At 48.0% G+C, this 21,913-nt stretch overlaps 2 protein-coding genes across 4 annotated transcripts in view; one reads left to right on the plus strand and one right to left on the minus strand.

The window, feature by feature from the left end:
• Positions 1–10,253, minus strand: part of LOC138641955 (cryptochrome DASH-like) — a 39,713-nt gene extending 29,460 nt beyond the window's left edge. For both annotated transcript variants that reach the window (XM_069729794.1, XM_069729795.1), the window contains exons 1-6: positions 10,153–10,253; positions 4,578–4,750; positions 4,300–4,393; positions 1,539–1,669; positions 1,255–1,403; positions 488–576 (exon numbers count right to left, since the gene is read on the minus strand). In XM_069729794.1, the coding sequence (XP_069585895.1) occupies positions 488–576; positions 1,255–1,403; positions 1,539–1,669; positions 4,300–4,393; positions 4,578–4,750; positions 10,153–10,218 (702 nt within the window). In that variant the 5' untranslated portion in view covers positions 10,219–10,253. The remainder of the gene's footprint in view (positions 1–487; positions 577–1,254; positions 1,404–1,538; positions 1,670–4,299; positions 4,394–4,577; positions 4,751–10,152) is intronic.
• A 9,492-nt stretch (positions 10,254–19,745) lies between these two features.
• The window catches only part of LOC138641956 (mitogen-activated protein kinase kinase kinase 3-like), a 211,503-nt gene continuing 209,335 nt past the window's right edge, over positions 19,746–21,913 (plus strand). Inside the window, exon 1 of one of the 2 annotated variants that reach the window (XM_069729796.1) lies at positions 19,746–20,045. The gene's annotated coding sequence lies outside the window, so the exon portion shown is untranslated. The remainder of the gene's footprint in view (positions 20,046–21,913) is intronic. The other variant, XM_069729797.1, reaches the window with a different exon arrangement.

The following is a 21,913-nucleotide window of genomic DNA, read 5'->3' on the forward strand; positions in this document are numbered from 1 at the left end:
AGATGGCATACCTGGGATCCTTCATTAGAATGACTTTACAATTTATGGACACCCTGGAATCACACAGTGGACGGGACCAATGGGATAATACAGGGAGCTTACTCCTAAAGTCTAACAGAAGAGATGCCGCGGTCGCAACTGACCACAGCATGTAAGGTGTTAACTAGCTGGTCTGGAGATAGCGCCAATTCTGGAGCGACTCCTGCTATATAGAAATCTCAGCAAGTGCGCCCCCTAGTGCCTTCGGATGAAAATGAGAGATGGCGCCAAAGGATTAAAAATTATACAGATTACTAGTTTACACCTGTAGTTGCTAGTAGTACGCGTTTCTTGCCATGTGGTCAAGACAAAAAGAATGCTTAATTTTTATTCCCAAGTTTTATTACAATTGTTGGTAGCTCTCCACCCCCAATGATAAAATGTGCCGAACGTTTGACGAGCAGAACAGTAGTTGTCCCAAGAAATACAGAGCACCTTCATTACTTACCGAATCCCAGAAGTAATGCTGCAGTCTCTGCAAAGCTTGACTCTCACCACCGCTGCAGGGGAAAGCTGACCTTGGATCTGTCAGAGGTTCTGGCGACCATGACAAATAAATCCGGAATGTTAGAAAGAACCATAACACCATCCCAAACAAAAAATAATAAAGACCTAACAATATTCACAGATGTTTAAAAAAAAAACTACTTTCAGGGTCTTCACAAGTGTAAACCATCTTCTCTGCTCATCGGACAATCTAATGGAAAGCTCCCACCAATCAGCAGTCGCTGATCAGCTGCAGCGGTCACACATCCCAAACCATCACCGTTCCTCCGATGTTGGTGAAGTATAAAGTTTTTTTCATTATTTTAGTTTGCACAATTGAGCAATTATAAAAGTGTTTACAGCGCCTGCGGGTAGGTTCACACGACTGATTTAGCCACATATGTGAAAAACAGACCGATCATTAAAATCAGGGTTTCATCAGAGTGACATCAGTTTTTCTTGTCTATGGAGAGAGAAAAAAAACGTTTCTCCACATTCTCCGTTCTGTCAGTCACTGAAAATCAGATCACAATGGTGCGTCATCCAAGCGCAGATTTTTGTTTGCATTGCCGATTTTGATCTGACTCGAATAGCACTCATACAAGAAAGTCTGTCATTCACGGGCCCTAAGGCAGATATTACATTTAACCTTTTTTACACGCTTAGGTAATTGTATCACAGATGCTTTGATCAGGAAGAATTAATGACCATCCGGCAGAATGCTACAACCTTGCTGCCCAAAATCATCCACCGTCGGGACAGAGCCGTCCTCCAGGTCTGGTGGCAAAGACTTCACCTTCTCTGGCATCTGTAATGTTGGCCGTACTTTGCTTTGCGCCTCTACAGCTTTCCTGAACTGCGTATAGACATCCGGTAAACTACAAGATAACATGAAATCATTAGGTGCCCGTAGATACAGAACGTGGTCGGAGCGGGCCCCCACATGTGACATGGGCCCAATGTTTACATCAAAAAGGTCATTTTCATGACACCTGCCATTTTGAAAGCGTTACCTAGAGATGTGTCGGAAGGGTAGATCTTCCCGATGATACAACGTGGACCCCCAGATTGTATGAAACCTGACACCGTGCTGTGTGCAGACTTGTTTTACGGATTTCTCGACATCCAGCTCTTCCTTTGTTGCCTAAAGAGTAGTTGTTATAGGTCATTGATACGACTTGTCCAGGACATAGGCCTTGGGATAGGTGATGAATGTCAGCTTGGTGGGGGTCCGACACCCAACATCTCTACGATGCCGCTCCGGAGGCCAAGGGAAGGCTAGAGAATACGGAGAAGGAACGCTACAGCTCTGTGGCCAATCTCAGGTACTGCAGCACAGCTCTTACTGAAGTGAATGAGAGCGGAGCTACAGAACCCAAAGAAAAGGCCACTACACAGTGCACAGAGCTGTAGTGTTCCTACTCTGTAAGCTTCCAGCCAGGACTGTGAAGTCGGAGTCGTGGAGTTGGAATCAGAGCCCATTTTGGTGGAGTCAGAGTCATGGAAATTGAGGAGTCGGAGTTGGAGGTTTGGCTTACCGACTCCACAGTCCTGTCAGGGCTTTGGAGTCGGAGTTGGAGTCTAAGCCCATTTTGGTAGAGTCGGAGTTGGTGTCATGGAAACTGAGAAGTCGGAGGTTTGGCTTACCAACTCCACAGCCCTGCTTCCAGCATATTATTATTATAGCGCCATTTATTCTATGTCGCTTTACATGTGAGGAGAGGTATACATAATAAAAACAAGCCCAATAATCTTTAACAATACAAGTCATGTCTGGCACAGGAGGAGTGAGGACCCTGCCCACGAGGGCTCACAATCTACAAGGGATGGGTGAGGATACAATAGGCGAGGGTAGAGATAGTCGTGCAGCGGTTTGGTCGATCGGTGGTTACTGCAGGTTGTAGGCTTGTCGGAAGAGGTGGGTCTTCAGGTTATTTTTGAAGGTTTCGATGGTAGGCGAGAGTCTGATATGTTGTGGTAGAGAGTTCCAGAGTAGGGGTGATATGCGAGAGAAATCTTGTATGCGATTGTGGGAAGAGGAGATAAGAGGGGAATAGAGAAGGAGATCCTGTGAGGATCGGAGGTTGCGTGCAGGAAAGTACCGGGAGACGAGGTCACAGATGTATGGAGGAGACAGGTTGTGGATGGCTTTGTATGTCATGGTTAGGGTTTTGTACTGGAGTCTCTGGGCAATGGGGAGCCAGTGAAGGGATTGACAGAGGGGAGAGGCCGGGGAATAGCGGGGGGACAGGTGGATTAGTCAGGCAGCTGAGTTTAGAATAGATTGGAGGGGCGCAAGAGTGTTCGAGGGGAGGCCACAGAGCAAGAGGTTGCAGTAGTCGAGGCAGGAGATGATGAGGGCATGGACTAGGGTTTTTGCAGATTCTTGGTTAAGGAATGTACGGATCCGTGAAATATTTTTGAGTTGAATACGGCAAGAAGTGGTAAGGGCTTGGATATGTGGTTTGAAGGAGAGATCAGTGTCAAGGATTACCCCAAGGCAGCGAGCTTGTGGGACTGGGGAGAGTGGGCAGCCGTTTACTGTAATGGATAGGTTCGTTGGGGGGCGCAAAAGATGGGGGAAAGATTATGTATTTTGTTTTGTCCATGTTAAGTTTTAGAAATCTAGCGGAGAAGAAGGATGAAATAGCGGATAGACATTGAGGGATTCTGGTTAGTAGGGCGGTGATATCTGGTCCAGAGATGTAGATCTGTGTGTCATCAGCATAGAGGTGATACTGAAAGCCATGAGATTCTATGAGCTGTCCCAGGCCAAAGGTGTAAATGGAGAAGAGCAGGGGCCCTAGGACTGAACCTTGCGGGACTCTGACAGATAGGGGGCGAGGTGAGGAGATGGTGTGTGAGTGGGAGACGCTGAATGTCCGGTCTGTTAGGTATGATGAGATCCAGGATAGGGCCAAGTCTATGATACCAAGAGATGAGAGGGTTTGTAGTAATAGGGAATGGTCCACTGTGTCAAAGGCAGAGGACAGGTCCAGGAGGAGGAGGACAGAGTAGTGTCGCTTGCTCTTGGTGGTTAGTAGGTCATTGGTGACCTTAGTTAGAGCTGTTTCAGTGGAATGGTGTGACCGGAAGCCAGATTGTAAGCGGTCGAAGAGGGAGCAGGAAGAGAGATGGGACGACAGTTCAAGATGGACGTGTTGTTCCAGTAGTTTTGAGGCATAGGGGAGAAGTGATATGGGGCGATAGCTAGATGCAGAGGATGGGTGAAGAGAGGGCTTCTTGAGGATAGGTGTGCTTAAAGCTTGAGGGGAAAACACCAGTTGTTAGTGATAGGTTGAAGAGATGGGTTAGGGTTGGGATGAAGATTGTGGCGAGGTTTGGGATGAAGTGGGAAGAGATTGGGTCAAGTGCACAGGTGGTGAGATGCGATCTTGAGAGTAGACTGGAGAGTTGATCTTCTGTAATGGTAGAGAAGTTGGTTTTGGAGGTGGAGGGCTGGGCATTTGGGAGGAAGGACTCTGGGGATTGTCGACTAAAACTGTCTCTGAAGTTCTCAATCTTCTGCTTGAAAAATGAGGCAAAGTCTTCAGCTGAGATGAGTGGGGAGGGAGGAGGTGGTGGGGGACAGAGGAGAGAGTTGAAGGTGTTGAATAACTGTTTAGGGTTGTGAGACAGGGAGGATCCTATAGATGAGAAGTAGATTCTCATGAGGGCCCTACTAATAGCCGAACATAGAGTAGCCAGGTGTCGGGCCTCCAATCACACGACAGTAAATTACTGTATGAGACGGCGGTCACAGACTGAACATACCTCTTCTTGTAGAGCCACGGCGGACACCGCACCAATCTGCTTGATCAGATCTTCAATGACATTTTCAGGTTGACCTCTTCTGAGTAGCAAATTGCTGTAAAGATACCAAGGATGATGAGAGTGGTGGTCTAAATTGTATGTTCCCAAATAAAACTAAAGTCCTACAATCAGCCTTAGACCATGGTGACACCATTCAGTATTTGGTCAGTATTTTGCATCAGCCATGTGTGAACATACGTTTCCCTTCCTTTTTACTACAGTCCTACAATCAGTCTTACCTTCCTTTCTTCTGGAGTGTGTTTCTCAAGTCCTGCACACTTTCTAACAGAAACTTCAAGCGATGGGGTCCGGTCTTGGGGAAATTGTAGTAATGTGTTCCCAAATAGTGTCTTGGATCAAAGCAGTAGAGAGGGACGATGTGATCTGCATTTCTGTGAGCCCAGAGCAATACCTACAACATAAAGAAAATAGTGGACGTCTTCTGCACAGAAATAGGACCACCAGAAATCACAGGCGACCCCCGTATTCCCTACAGAGCTCCTCAGTATCTATTGCTCATTCTAAAGCCGCTGCCTATATAAACACAGCGGGCAGTCCAAGTCTGTAACCCCTTTTGCAAAATGACCTCCATATACAGCCACTACAGTGAAATTTAATTTAAAGGGGTTGTCCACCTTTGGGGACAATTTTTTTTAATAACTTAAATGCATGTAATTGGGGCTAAAAATAATTTTGACAATTAAATTTCATTAAAGTTTTTGCACCTTTTATCTCCCAAAGCCTCGGTGTTGCCCGATCTATTGCTGGCTGCAGAATGAGTCAACTTCGGCTATGTGCACACGTTGCGGATCTGCAGCAGTTTTCCATGCGGTGTACAGTACCATGTTAACCTATGGAAAACCAAATCCGCTGTGCACATGCTGCAGGAAAAAAAGTGCGGAAACGCAGCGGTGTATTTTCCGCAGCTTGTCGATTCTTTTTGCGGATCTGCAGCGTTTCTGCACCCATTGACTTGCATTGAGTCAGGCACATCTGCAGCAAACCCGCAGATGTAAAAAAGATCTGCGGTTTAACTGCGGGGGAAACGCTGCAAATTGGGAGGAGGAAGTGTGTGGGTGGAGACTGTATGCGTGTATAGTGTGTGCGGGCGGGGTCTGTGGGCTGTCCGGGGGTCTGCTGGGGCTTCTGTGGGGCTGTCCAGGGGTCTGCGTGGCTGTGAGGTGCTGTCTGGGGGTCTGTGCAGGGGGTCAGTGGGCTGTGTGGCGCTGTCCAGGGGTCTGCGGGGCTGTGCGGCACTGTCCGGGGGTCTGCGGGCTGTGCGGGGGGGTCTTTGGGGGGTTGATGTGTGTGAGTGCGCGAGTGCAGTGATCGTCCGATGGGACTACTAGTCCCATCTGGCTATGCCTACTACAGTGACAGTGATTGACACATTAGCCAATAATGGGACAGCAGTAGTCCCATCATCCGGCTAATGTGTTGAATGTAAAAAAAAAACAAAAAACCCCCCACATACACACATATACAGTACAGACAGTACATACAACATAGATTACATACTCACCAATCACACCTTGATCCTGAAGCCCTTGCTCACCTGTAAAAAATATTAAAATAATAAACCAACAATATACTCCCTGATCCGCAGTAATCTAATTAATACGATTGTCCCACGATGATCTCCTGTGGAGAGCTGCCACATCAGCTGAAGCGACCGCTCTCCAGGGGCTTCGGCGATACAATGACGGAAGCTATCCTTCCGCACTGTATCCCTCCGCCGCTGAGTACAGTATAGTTCATACTCTCACTTGCGGCACTGCTGCGTGGGAAATTTCCCAAGCAGCATTGCCATAAAGTGAGCGTAATGAACTAAAGTAACCTCTTCAGTGATGCACTGCAGGAGCCATTATCTTCTGTCAGTGTCACTGGAGGCCTATAGAACGGTGACATCACCCGATGTCACTGTTCCACAGGGGAAATCGTCGTGGGACACTCATTATTAATTGGACTACGTTGGAAAGGGAGTATATGGTTGGTTTATTATTTTTTTGCAGGCAATCGAGGGCGTCGCAGGAATTAGGCGTGCTTGTAAGTATGGGGAAATTAAGAAAATTAAAATACTTTTTTTCTGGCTGTGTTTTTTTAACTCTTTCACTACTATAGGATTAGTAATGGATAGGTGTCTTATTCAAGCCTCTCCATTACTAACCGGGCTTAATGTCACCTTACAATACAAAGGTGACATTAACCCCTTATTACCTCATATGCCACCGCTACAGGGCAGTGGGAAAAGAGATGCTAAGTGCCAGAATTGGTGCATCGTACAGATGCGCCATTTCTGGGGCGGCTGGGAGCTGGTTTTTGTAGCTGTGGGGGAATATCCATGGCCCCTTCCTAGGCTATGAATATCAGCCCACAGCTGTCTGCGTAGCCTTTCCGGCTACAAAATATAGGGGAACCCCACGTCATTTTTTTTGGGGGGGTCCCCCTATTTTAATAGCCAGTAAAGGCTATGCTGACAGCTACGGGCTGATATTCAGAGCCTGGGAAGGGGCCATGGGTATTACCCCCTTCCCAGGCTACAAATATTGGCCCCCTGTTTTCCCCCTCTGGCGCAGAAAATTGTGCGGGAGCCCACGCCATTTTTTTCCCATTTTTGTTCAAAATTAAACATATTGTTCATGGCTTTAAACATCGGCCTTGCGATTATATATCTATGGATATATTTATAGATATATCTATAGATGGATATCTATGGATATATCTGTAGATATATCTATCGATATATTTATATATTTATGTATAGATACATAGATATATCTATCCATATATCTATCTACATCTATCCATAGATATATCTATAGATAGATATATGAATATATATATCTATAGATCTATCTCATTCCTTCTATCTATCTATCTATCTCTCATTCCTTCTATCTATCATCTTTCTCATTCCTTCTATTATCTATTGATCTGTGTGTAATGGAGTGTGGGTTGGACAATAAATTACATCATAAATTTTTTTATGTTCAATAATAGATCTTTATTTAGCTTTCAAAAACGCATCAAATCCGCACAAAAAAATGCACCTGCGTTTTCTGCCAAGAGATGCGGATTCAGTGCGGAAAAGTCCGCAGGCAAATCCGCAACGTGTGCACATAGCCTTCAAATCCGTCAGTCAGCCAGCTATGGTGGTGTGAAGGGGAGTTTGTAACTCTTCTATTTTTTTCCGAGCTCCTCTGAGCTAATTTATGACCACATCACAGTTGAGTGTGCAGGGAAAGAAATAGCCTGTAAAACCAAACTATGGACATTTTTTAATGAAACCCACTTGCCAAAAGTGCCCCTTTAAGGGTATGTGCACACGTTGTGGATTTGTGTGTGGATTTTTCCGTGCAGAATCTGAAAAATCCGCAGGTAAAACGCCCTGCGGATTTACCACGGTTTTTGTGCGGATTCCACCTGCGGTTTTACACCTATGGATTCCTATTGAGGAGCAGGTGTAAACCGCTGCGGAATCCGCACAAAGAATTGCCATGCTGCGGAATGTAAACCGCAGCGTTTCCGCTCGGTTTTTTCCGCAGCATGTGCCCTGCGGATTGCGTTTTCCATAGGTTTACATGGTACTGTACAACGCATGGAAAACTGCTGCAGATCCGCAGCGGCCAATCCGCAACGTGTGCACATGGCCTCAGAGAGTACAAGTATGTCCTGGGACTTGTGCATTTGCAGTGGGACTTCCAAAATCTCATGGATTTTCCTCCTGTCGGCAATTAAAAACTGCAGCATGATATTTTTTTAGTATTTTTCTTTCACCCGTAGAAAGCAAAGAGAGAGCACAAAACGCAACAAATGGGTTTTGATGCATTTTTGCAGCACTTTACGTGATCACACATGTAATCCATGCCCAAAAGTACAGCTATGTTTTTATCTTACCGTTTTTTTCCTGCCAGACAGCAGGTTTAGGCTGCAGAAAAAAACGCTGTGTGTGAATATAAGCTTACACAGCCCACACCAGGCATTGACAGCAGCGACAGGAGCTAGATCCAATCCCTGCTGTTTAAAGAGGAGCTGTCGGCAGGCACTGCTCCCGGTCTGTGGGCGGCCTGTGTCACTCCTGTATGATCTCAGCCAGTGGCTCTGAAGGCGTCACACAGAAAGAAGAGCAACATCTGATATGTGCCGACTATGGCTGGCCCGCATGTATCAGCTGTCACCTTCATGGTCAATGTTTAACAGCATTTAAAGGGACACTGTCAGTACAGAATGGCTGTTCAAATTAAGTCCCACCGCTCTGAGAGTCATGGCCAATCATCCCCCCCGCTTCTTTGATTGACAGCTCTGGCTTCATAGGCCAGAGAAGGGCGGTGATAGAAGCAAAACAAGCAGGTGGGAAGGTGTATAGAAGTGATTGGCCCCACTGGGAGGCATCGCTTGTGCTTGGTTTGAACAATCATTCTGTGCTGACAGGGTCCCTTTAAGTGACTCTCCCATGTAAGCATTCAGCGACTGTGGGGAACTGATGGGTTCCAAAGCTGCATAAGGCTAAGTTCACATTAGCGTTCGGGGGCTTTGCGGAGGGTTGCACACGTCCTCCGTTAAGCTCCGCCTACTTCTGCATGCGTCCTGCGTACCTATCTTTAACATTGGGTATGCAGGACATGCAGATGTATGGGGATGCATTGTTTTGAAGCGCCTGACCGCACAGGAACGCAACAAGTTGTGCCTTGTGCGGACGGCGTGCGTCAAAACAATGCATCCCCATACATCTGCATACCCAATGTTAAAGATAGGTTAAAGATAGGTACGCAGGACGCATGCAGAAGTATGCGGAAGTAGGCTGAGCTTAACAGAGGCCGTATGCAGCCCTCCGCAAAGCCCCCGAACGCTAATGTGAACCCGGCCATAGGCCTACTAAAGACCCCTCTTACTACAGGATTTTGGACTTTAATGACTCAAAACCTAGGCAAAACAAGTTGGTGTCACCATGGCTTTAAAATTTAAATCTATATAATAAAAATATCAAATAAGTTAACCTATAATGTAAATGTTGTAATGAGAAAAAAAAACACAAGAAATGTTATTTCTGACTATGGGAAAAATAAATACAGTTATGGAGCTTAGAAGAAGGGGAAGATAAAGTATGAAAAAATTAATTAATGGTTAATTGGTTAATGAAAGGGCTTATAATTACCCCACAGACGGCAGACACTGCTCCCGGTCTGTGGACACAATGGCAGAACTCTGAACACACGGGTTTCTGTTCTGGGCCTATAGAACCCGCTGCGCTCCGCCCCGTCCACCCTGCGCTTCCCCCCGTCCACCCTGCGCTCCGCCCCGTCCACCCTGCGCTCCGCCCCGTCCACCCTGCGCTCCGCCCCGCCCACCCTGCGCTCCGCCCCGCCCACCCTGCGCTTCCCCCCGTCCACCCTGCGCTCCGCCCCGCCCACCCTGCGCTTCCCCCCGTCCACCCTGCGCTCCGCCCCGTCCACCCTGCGCTCCGCCCCGCCCACCCTGCGCTCCGCCCCGTCCACCCTGCGCTCCGCCCCGTCCACCCTGCGCTCCGCCCCGCCCACTCTGCGCTCCGTCCACCCTGCGCTCCGCCCCGTCCACCCTGCGCTTCCCCCCGTCCACCCTGCGCTCCGCCCCGTCCACCCTGCGCTCCGCTCCATCCCCCGCCGCACACGTGTAGCACAGCTCCGCCCCCGTGTTATACAAGCTGCACCAGCAGCCAATCAGCGTGCCCGTAGCCGGCAGCAGTGCGCGGCTGTTGTGTAACCTCTTGCAGCACTGCAGCAGCTCAGGGCAGAGTCGTGCACTCGGCGATATACCGGAGCATCAGGCGATCAGTACCTCATTATCGTGATAGCGCAGGTCGTTCCTCAGCAGACAGATGATAGTCCTGCCCGGAGCCGCCATTGCTGTCAACTTGTCACTTGGCTGCTGTTCTGTCATACTCCGCCCACTGTGGTGACGTCAAATCCCGCCTACCTTACATGTCTACTGCAGTTCACAGGACAGCCACTAGAGGGCGACCTACACGGAATATGTCAGAGCTTCAGGCTATATTCACACTTTGCGGATTGTGCTGCGGATCCGCAGCGGATTTGAACGCTGCGGATCTGCAGCAGTTTCCCATGAGTTTACAGTACAATGTAAACCTATGGGAAACAAAAAACGCAGTGCACATGCTGCGGAAAAAAACGCGCGGAAACGCTGCTGTTTACATTCCGCAGCATGTCACTTCTTTTCTGCGGATTTTCATCTGCTCCAATAGGAAACTGCAGATGAAAATCCGCAGAAGAAACCGCAGTAAAAACCGCGATAAATCCGCAGTAAAAACCGCAACGGGTTTTCACTGCGGATTTTGGAATTCTGCTGCGGAAAAATCCGCAGTGGAATCCGCAAAGTGTGAACATAGCCTAAAGGGAACCTGTCACCCCCCAGGGCGTTTAAACTCGGATGAGTCTCGCACGTCAGTACCCGGCACTCAGATCGGAGCGTGTGGCTGCATAGGAATACACGGAGCCGCATAGGAATGCACGGAGCCGCATAGGAATGCACGGAGCCGCATAGGAATACACGGAGCCGCGTAGGAATACACGGAGCCGCGTAGGAATGCACGGAGCCGCGTAGGAATGCACGGAGCCGCGTAGGAATCCACGGAGCCGCGTAGGAATGCACGGAGCCGCGTAGGAATGCACGGAGCCGCGTAGGAATGCACGGAGCCGCGTAGGAATACACGGAGCCGCGTAGGAATGCACGGAGCCGCGTAGGAATGCACGGAGCCGCGTAGGAATACACGGAGCCGCGTAGGAATACACGGAGCCGCGTAGGAATACACGGAGCCGCGTAGGAATGCACGCAGCCGCGTAGGAATACAAGGAGCCGCGTAGGAATGCACGGAGCCGCTTAGGAATACACGCAGCCGCGTAGGACTACAGGGAGCCGCGTAGGAATACACGGAGCCGCGTAGGAATGCACGGAGCCGCGTAGGAATACACGGAGCCGCGTAGGAATACACGGAGCCGCGTAGGAATGCACGGAGCCACGTAGGAATACACGGAGCCGCGTAGGAATACACGGAGCCGCGTAGGAATACATGGAGCCGCGTAGGAATGCACGCAGCCGCGTAGGAATACAAGGAGCCGCGTAGGAATGCACGGAGCCGCTTAGGAATACACGCAGCCGCGTAGGACTACAGGGAGCCGCGTAGGAATACACGGAGCCGCGTAGGAATGCACGGAGCCGCGTAGGAATACACGGAGCCGCGTAGGAATGCACGGAGCCGCGTAGGAATACACGGAGCCGCGTAGGAATACACGGAGCCGCGTAGGAATGCACGGAGCCGCGTAGGAATGCACGGAGCCGCGTAGGAATCCACGGAGCCGCGTAGGAATGCACGGAGCCGCGTAGGAATGCACGGAGCCGCGTAGGAATGCACGGAGCCGCGTAGGAATACACGGAGCCGCGTAGGAATGCACGGAGCCGCGTAGGAATGCACGGAGCCGCGTAGGAATACACGGAGCCGCGTAGGAATACACGGAGCCGCGTAGGAATACACGGAGCCGCGTAGGAATGCACGCAGCCGCGTAGGAATACAAGGAGCCGCGTAGGAATGCACGGAGCCGCTTAGGAATACACGCAGCCGCGTAGGACTACAGGGAGCCGCGTAGGAATACACGGAGCCGCGTAGGAATGCACGGAGCCGCGTAGGAATACACGGAGCCGCGTAGGAATACACGGAGCCGCGTAGGAATGCACGGAGCCACGTAGGAATACACGGAGCCGCGTAGGAATACACGGAGCCGCGTAGGAATACATGGAGCCGCGTAGGAATGCACGCAGCCGCGTAGGAATACAAGGAGCCGCGTAGGAATGCACGGAGCCGCTTAGGAATACACGCAGCCGCGTAGGACTACAGGGAGCCGCGTAGGAATACACGGAGCCGCGTAGGAATGCACGGAGCCGCGTAGGAATACACGGAGCCGCGTAGGAATACACGGAGCCGCGTAGGAATGCACGGAGCCGCGTAGGAATACACGGAGCCGCGTAGGAATACACGGAGCCGCGTAGGAATGCACGCAGCCGCACGCTCCGCTCCTGAGTGCCGGGTGCAGTGCTGGGTATATGGACTCCGAGTTTCTCGCAAGTGAGTATGACCCCAAAGAGGCACCTTCAGCAGCACTTAAGGCTGCATTCTGTGAAGGTGGCTCTTATGTTTCTAAGGCTGCCGTCACACTATCAGTATTTGGTCAGTATTTTCCATCAGTATTTCTCAGCCAAAACCAGGAGTGGGTGATGAATGCAGAAGTGGTGCATATGTTTCTATTATACTTATCCTCTAATTGTTCCACTCCTGGTTTTGGCTACAAATACTGATGTAAAATACTGACCAAATACTGCTAGTGTGACGGCAGCCTTATCCCTAGGAACACAGAAATAATGACTTTTATAAATTGCCCACTATACCACTATTGTGTCCCAGAGGTACGTTTTCTCCCCCGGTGTCAACCGCCTCAGAGCCGTCAATCATCTCCGAGCCGTCAATCATCTCCCTCTTGCGTCTGCGCTGCCTCCTGTGTTAGGCTATGTGCACACGTTGCAGATTTGACTCTGCAGATTCGCAGCAGTTTTCTATGCATTGTACAGTCCCATGTATAGTTACAACTAGCACTCTCCAATGTGATGCAAAAAAAGGGGGGTATTTAAAGGGAACCTGTCACCCCGTTTTTTCAGTAGGAGATAAAAATACCATTAAATAGGGCCTGAGCTGTGCTTTACAATAGGGTATTTTTTGTCCCGATTCCCTACCTATGCTGCCGAAATACCTTACAAAAGTGTCCTTTTTCGCCTGTCAATCAGGCTGGTCAGGTCAGATAGGCGTGGTCATTCTCCCCCACATCTTGCTTATGTTCCCGTTGGTGGCGTAGTGCTTCTCGCATGCGCAAGTGCCGAATGCACTGCGCAGCTGTAAAAAAAGAGCTCGCACGCCGCTATTCAGAGGTTTCTCTGTGGGCGCGGCCATCTTCCTGAGGCCACGCGTATGCAGATGGAGTCTCCTGCTTCCCGGGGCTTCAGGAAAATGGCCGCTGGATGCCGCGCGTGCGCAAATGGACATAGCGGCGGCCATTTTCCTGAAGCCAAGTTCGAACTCTGCCCACGTAGTATATAACACTGCCCACGTAGTATATAGCAGCCATGTAGTATATAACGCAGCCCACGTAGTTTATAGCAGCCATGTGGTATCTAACGCAGCCCACGTATATAGCAGCCATGTAGTATATATCACAGCCCACGTATATAGCAGCCATGTAGCATATAATGCAGCCCACATAGTATATAACGCAGCCCACGTAGTATATAACACTGCCCACATAGTATATAGCAGCCATGTATATAACGCAGCCCATGTAGTATATAACGCAGCCCACGTAGTATATAGCAGCCATGTAGTATATATAACAGCCCATGTAGTATATAGCAGCCATGTAGTATATAACGCAGCCCACGTAGTATATAACGCAGCCCACGTAGTATATAACACAGCCCACGTAGTATATAGCAGCCATGTAGTATATATAACAGCCCATGTAGTATATAGCAGCCATGTAGTATATAACGCAGCCCACGCAGTATATAACGCAGCACACATAGTACATAACGCATCCCACGTAGTATATAGCAGCCATGTAGTATTTAACGCTGCCCATGCAGTATATAACATTGCCCACGTAGTATATAGCAGCCATGTAGTATCTAACGCTGCCCATGCAGTATATAACATTGCCCACGTAGTATATAGCAGCCATGTAGTATCTAACGCTGCCCATGCAGTATATAACATTGCCCACGTAGTATATAGCAGCCATGTAGTATATAACGAAGCCCACGTAGTATATAACACTGCCCACATAGTATATAGCAGCCATGTAGCCATATACTGTAGCTGCCCACTCTCCCCAGTCCCACAAGCTCGCTGCCTCGGGGTAATCCTTGACGCTGATTTCTCCTTCAAACCACAAATCCAAGCCCTTACCACTTCCTGCCGACTTCAACTCAAAAATATTTCACAAATCCGTTCATTCCTCAACCAAGAATCTGCAAAAACCCTAGTCCATGCCCTCATCATCTCTCGCCTTGACTACTGCAACCTCCTGCTCTGTGGCCTCCCCTCTAACACTCTCGCACCCCTCCAATCTATTCTAAACTCTGCTGCCCGACTAATCCACCTGTCCCCCCGCTATTCCCCGACCTCTCCCCTCTGTCAATCCCTTCACTGGCTCCCCATTGCCCAGAGACTCCACTACAAAACCCTAACCATGACGTACAAAGCCATCCACAACCTGTCTCCTCCATACATCTGTGACCTCGTTGTTACAGAACCCCCAGCACCAAGAATATGTTATGCTATATACAGTGCCTACGAGTAGTATTCAACCCCCTGCAGATTTAGCAGGTTTAATAAGATGCAAATAAGTTACAGCCTTCAAACTTCAAACAAGAGCAGGATTTATTAACAGATGCATAAATCTTACAAACCAAAAAGTTTTGTTGCTCAGTTAAATTTTAAACATAAAAGTGTGGGTCAATTATTATTCAACCCCTAGGTTTAATATTTTGTGGAATAACCTGTGTTTGCAATTACAGCTAATAATCGTCTTTTATAAGACCTGATCAGGCCGGCACAGGTCTCTGAAGTTATCTTGACCCACTCCTCCATGCAGATCTTCTCCAAGTTATCTAGGTTCTTTGGGTGTCTCATGTGGACTTTAATCTTGAGCTCCTTCCACAAGTTTTCAATTGGGTTAAGGTCAGGAGACTGACTAGGCTACTGCAACACCTTGATTTTTTGCCTCTTGAACCAGGCCTTGGTTTTCTTGGCTGTGTGCTTTGGGTCGTTGTCTTGTTGGAAGATGAAATGACGACCCATCTTAAGATCCTTGATGGAGGAGCGGAGGTTCTTGGCAAAAATCTCCAGGTAGGCTGTGCTATCCATCTTCCCATGGATGCGGACCAGATGGCCAGGCCCCTTGGCTGAGAAACAGCCCCACAGCATGATGCTGCCACCACCATGCTTGACTGTAGGGATGGTATTCTTGGGGTCATATGCAGTGCCATCCTGTCTCCAAACGTCACGTGTGTGGTTGGCACCAAAAATCTCGATCTTGGTCTCATCAGACCAGAGAACCTTGAACCAGTCAGTCTCAGAGTCCTCCAAGTGATCATGAGCAAACTGTAGACGAGCCTTGACATGACACTTTGAAAGTAAAGGTACCTTACGGGCTCGTCTGGAACGGAGACCATTGCGGTGGAGTACGTTACTTATGGTATTGACTGAAACCAATGTCCCCACTGCCATGAGATCTTCCCGGAGCTCCTTCCTTGTTGTCCTTGGGTTAGCCTTGACTCTTCGGACAAGCCTGGCCTCGGCACGGGAGGAAACTTTCAAAGGCTGTCCAGGCCGTGGAAGGCTAACAGTAGTTCCATAAGCCTTCCACTTCCGGATGATGCTCCCAACAGTGGAGACAGGTAGGCCCAACTCCTTGGAAAGGGTTTTGTACCCCTTGCCAGCCTTGTGACCCTCCACGATCTTGTCTCTGATGGCCTTGGAATGCTCCTTTGTCTTTCCCATGTTGACCATGTATGAGTGCTGTTCACAAGTTTGGGGAGGGTCTTAAATAGTCAGAAAAGGCTGGAAAAAGAGATAATTAATCCAAACATGTGAAGCTCATTGTTCTTTGTGCCTGAACTACTTCTTAATACTTTAGGGGAACCAAACAAAATTCTGGTGGGTTGAGGGGTTGAATAATAAATGACCCTCTGAAAAGACTTTTCACAATTTAAAAAAAAAATAAACAAAGAAATAACATTCTTTTTTGCTGCAGTGCATTTCACACTTCCAGGCTGATCTACAGTCCAAATGTCACAATGCCAAGTTAATTCCAAATGTGTAAACCTGCTAAATCTGCAGGGGGTTGAATACTACTTGTAGGCACTGTATATATTATGTATAATAGGTTCCATGTGAAATGCATCAGTCCACAGGCTGCATCCCTGGGCAGAGAGGACAAGATATCCCCCTTCTGTCCTCCCCCACCTTTGTAATTCCCCCAGTAAATACCAGCAGGCTCCGGCCCCCTGCAGCTATTGTAATGTATGTCTGGCCTGTTTTTTCTATTGGCCTGCCCTGTGTCTCTGTGTTATATATTCTGTGTGATGTAAATAAAGTGTGGTCTTTTAGACTGGAAATACCTGGAGTAGCAGTCAGCTTTTATATGCTCCCATGTAATCAAGAAATCCTAGCCAGCGTCCTTCATTCAGAATCCAGCAAAAGCAGAATGGACCTCCTGAAACACAGGGGGTGCTGAAAGAGGTACTACAGCACAGTAGACCCCGTTACACTCGTTTCCCGGTACTTCCCTACACGCAACCTCCGATCCTCACAAGACCTCCTTCTCTACTCCCCTCTTATCTCCTCTTCCCACAATCGCATACAAGATTTCTCTCGCGCATCACCCCTACTCTGGAACCCTCTACCGCAGCATATCAGACTCTCGCCTACCATCGAAACCTTCAAAAAGAACCTGAAGACCCACCTCTTCCAACAAGCCTACAACCTGCAGTAATCACCGATCGACCAAACCACTGCATGACCAGCTCTATCCTCACCTACTGTATTCTCACCCATCCCTTGTAGATTGTGAGCCTTCGCGAGCAGGGTCCTCACTCCTCCTGTACCAGTTATGACTTGTATTGTTTAAGATTATTGTACTTGTTTTTATTATGTATACCCCTCCTCACATGTAAAGCGCCATAGAATAAATGGCGCTATAACAATAAATAATAATAATAATGTAGTATCCAACGCAGCCCATGTAGTATATAACACTGCCCATGTAGGCTATAGCAGCCATGTAGTATATAACGCAGCCCACGTAGTATATAACACTGCCCAAGTAGTATATAGCAGCCATGTAGTATATAACGCAGCCCATGTAGTATATAACACTGCCCATGTAGGATATAGCAGCCATGTAGTATATAACAGCCCACATAGTATATAACATTGCCCACGCAGTATATAGCAGCCATGTAGTATATAATGCAGCCCATGCAGTATATAGCAGCCATGTAGTATATAATGCAGCCCACATAGTATATAACACAGCCCACGTAGTATATAGCAGCCATGTAGTATATAACGCAGCCCATGTAGTATATAACACAGCCACGTAGTATATTGCACAGCCCACATAGTATATAGCAGCCACGCAGTATATAACAGCCCACGCAGTATATATCACAGCCCACGCAGTATTTAGCAGTGTGGGCACCATATCCCTGTTAAAAAAAATAATTAAAATAAAAAATAGTTATATACTCACCTGCCGGCGTCCAGCAAAGCTCTGTCGATGCACGTGTGGCTGTCGTCACCCTCCGTTCCCACGATGCATTGCGAAATTACCCAGAGGATGTAGCGGTCTCTCTGGGAATGGAAGCTGGCGGCAGCCGCGCTCGCCTCGGCAGACGACGGAAGGTGAGCATAGCAGGTTTTTTGTTTTTTTATTATTTTTAACATTAGATCTTTTAACTATTGATGCTGCATAAGCAGCATCAATAGTAAAAAGTTGGTCACACAGGGTTAATAGCAGCGTTAATGGAGTGCGTTACCCACGGCATAACATGGTCCGTTAACGCTGCCATTAACCCTGTGTGAGCGCTGACTGGACGGGAGTATGGAGCGGGCGCCGGGCACTGACTGCAGGGGAGTAGGGAGGGACTAATTCTCGACCAGACCGTGCCCTTCGCTGATTGGTCTCGGCAGCCAGGACAGGCAGCTGGCGAGACCAATCAGCGAAGCGGGATTTCCAGGACAGACAGATGGAAGTGACCCTTAGACAATTATATATATAGATGGAGGACTATAGGGAGTGCATTGGACTATGGGGAGTGTATTATACTATATGGAGGACTATGGGGAGTGTATTATACTATATGGAGGACTATGGGGAGTGTATTATACTACATGGAGGACTATGGGGAGTGTATTATACTATATGGAGGACTATGGGGAGTGTATTATACTACATGGAGGACTACAGGGAGTGCATTGGACTATGGAGAGTGTTATATAGGGAGGATTATACTGGTACATAGAGATACATCTGTACATAACCTCTGGAATACAGGTACATAGAAATTTCTATGTACCTGTATTCCAGAGGTGAAGAAAAAGTCAGATTTTATTGTTTCTATTAAATTGCTAAAAGTAATAAAAAAACTATTACAAAAACGTAATTTTCTCCTTTTTTTGTGGGATGTGGTCTCCCAAGGAATCAAACCCACAACCTACATCATTGCAGGTAGCAGCTGGAACTATTAGCACAGTCTCCACTGACAATTGTTGGTATAAGGCTGGGGTCACACTTGTGAGTACAATGTGAGAAATTTGCATCAATACCCGGCACTGCCACCGGCGGTTCGGACCGGAGCGTTCAGCTGCATAGAAATACATGTAGCCACACGTTCTAGTCCCCAGTGCCGGAAATTGATGCGAATTTCTCACATTGCACTTGCAAGTCTGACCTCGGCCTAATAAAGAAGAAGCACAGTCAATAGCTTAGTTTTTTTTAATGCTGTTTTGTTTATATTCCTGCATAAAGAGTTAATAAAGGTTTGTAAATAAGTTGTTTTCCCATATAACAATGGCACTCACAAATAAAATTAATTTCACATAAAAAAAAAAAAAAGCCCTCATACAGCTAACTTAACAAAAGGAGGTCCTGGATTGTAGCAATAAGAAAATGTAAAAAAAATGGTTTCCATAAGGCTCAAAACTGTTTTTGGCTGGAAAAGCTGAAGACAACTGTATGGAACAATTATTTGGAAGTGCACTGTAAGGCTGTGTTCACACGTTGCGGTTTTTTCACGGTTTTTCCAGATAAAAACGCTATAAAACCGCAAAAAAACCGCATACAATAAGCATCCTATCATTTAGAATGAATTCCGCATGTTTTGTGCACATGATGCGTTTTTTTCCGCATAAAAAACGCATACCGCACAAAATCCGGACATGCTCTATCTTTTTGCGTTTTTTTTGCAGATTTCCCACTCCAAAATGCATTGGGAAGTGTCCGGAAAAAAACGCGGCAAAAACGCGGCAAAACCGCGGCAAAAATGCATGCGGTTTTCTTGCGGATTTCATGCAGAAAATGTCCGGAATTCTCAGGAAATTTCTGCATGAATTCCTGAACGTGTGCACATAGCCTTACTAAGCACGATGACACACATGTAGTGTACGATCTTTATTATACTGTAGTAATAGAAAGTGGTCGCCAGATGGCGCCAGAGTAGCAGGTGGCTGTCAGCCGCTTCCCTTTCTGGCCTGCGCTCGGTTTCCTGCTGTCAGGAGATCGCTGACATCACTCTTCTCGCTGCCTCCAGCTGCTGCACTTTCAGAGAAGTTTTCTGAGGCTGTGCCCGTCCTGGTGCCCGCACTGTGCCCGTCCTGGTGCCCGCACTGTGCCCGTCCTGGTGCCCGCACTGTCAGGAGGGAGAGGGAAGTTTGCTGCCAGGTTGCAGAGTCGCTTTGGATTGTTTGTTACTTTCCTGGGGAGAAGTTCTGCAGAGAGGGACCCGAGAATGGAGCGTCGTCTGCCGGGAGCCCCGGGGCTGTGTGCACGGTCTCCTCTGTGAGTGCCGGATTACTGGGAGGCAGGTCTGCGAGCGAGCAACAAGTCACAGTAAGTATAATAATAATAATAATAATAATAATAATAATAAGTCTGGCAGCAGCCGGCTCCTGAGAGCAATGAAGTCACACAGCCTCAGTGTTCCCGCTCCCTGCACTGTCCTGTGCTAGAATTCTGCAGAAAAGGGAAAATTACTGCAGGGACCACTAGCTCTATAGTAGGGACCACTAGCTCTGTAGTAGGGATTACTAGCTCTGTAGTAGGGACCACTAGCTCTATAGTAGGGACCACTAGCTCTGTAGTAGGGACCACTAGCACTGTAGTAGGGATTACTAGCTCTATAGTAGGGATTACTAGCTCTGTAGTAGGGACCACTAGCTCTGTAGTAGGGACCACTAGCTCTATAGTAGGGACCACTAGCTCTGTAGTAGGGACCACTAGCTCTGTAGTAGGGACCACTAGCACTGTAGTAGGGATTACTAGCTCTATAGTAGGGATTACTAGCTCTGTAGTAGGGACCACTAGCTCTGTAGTAGGGACCACTAGCTCTGTAGTAGGGACCACTAGCTCTATAGTAGGGATTACTAGCTCTGTAGTAGGGACCACTAGCTCTGTAGTAGGGACCACTAGCTCTATAGTAGGGACCACTAGCTCTATAGTAGGGATTACTAGCTCTGTAGTAGGGACCACTAGCTCTGTAGTAGGGACCACTAGCACTGTAGTAGGGATTACTAGCTCTATAGTAGGGATTACTAGCTCTGTAGTAGGGACCACTAGCTCTGTAGTAGGGACCACTAGCTCTGTAGTAGGGACCACTAGCTCTATAGTAGGGATTACTAGCTCTGTAGTAGGGACCACTAGCTCTATAGTAGGGATTACTAGCTCTGTAGTAGGGACCACTAGCTCTATAGTAGGGATTACTAGCTCTGTAGTAGGGACCACTAGCACTGTAGTAGGGACCACTAGCTCTATAGTAGGGATTACTAGCTCTGTAGTAGGGATTACTAGCACTGTAGTAGGGACCACTAGCTCTGTAGTAGGGATTACTAGCACTGTAGTAGGGACCACTAGCACTGTAGTAGGGATTACTAGCACTGTAGTAGGGATTACTAGCTCTGTAGTAGGGACCACTAGCTCTGTAGTAGGGACCACTAGCTCTGTAGTAGGGACCACTAGCACTGTAGTAGGGATTACTAGCTCTATAGTAGGGATTACTAGCTCTGTAGTAGGGACCACTAGCTCTGTAGTAGGGACCACTAGCTCTGTAGTAGGGACCACTAGCTCTATAGTAGGGATTACTAGCTCTGTAGTAGGGACGACTAGCTCTATAGTAGGGATTACTAGCTCTGTAGTAGGGACCACTAGCTCTATAGTAGGGATTACTAGCTCTGTAGTAGGGACCACTAGCACTGTAGTAGGGACCACTAGCTCTATAGTAGGGATTACTAGCTCTGTAGTAGGGATTACTAGCACTGTAGTAGGGACCACTAGCTCTGTAGTAGGGATTACTAGCACTGTAGTAGGGACCACTAGCACTGTAGTAGGGATTACTAGCACTGTAGTAGGGATTACTAGCACTGTAGTAGGGACCACTAGCACTGTAGTAGGGACCACTAGCTCTGTAGTAGGGATTACTAACTCTGTAGTAGGGACCACTAGCACTGTAGTAGGGATTACTAGCACTGTAGTAGGGATTACTAGCTCTGTAGTAGGGATTACTAGCACTGTAGTAGGGACCACTAGCTCTGTAGTAGGGATTACTAGCACTGTAGTAGGGACCACTAGCACTGTAGTAGGGATTGCTAGCACTGTAGTAGGGATTACTAGCACTGTAGTAGGGACCACTAGCACTGTAGTAGGGACCACTAGCTCTGTAGTAGGGATTACTAGCTCTGTAGTAGGGACCACTAGCACTGTAG

Source organism: Ranitomeya imitator, chromosome 6 (assembly GCF_032444005.1).
Source record: "Ranitomeya imitator isolate aRanImi1 chromosome 6, aRanImi1.pri, whole genome shotgun sequence".
Lineage (NCBI taxonomy): Eukaryota > Metazoa > Chordata > Amphibia > Anura > Dendrobatidae > Ranitomeya > Ranitomeya imitator.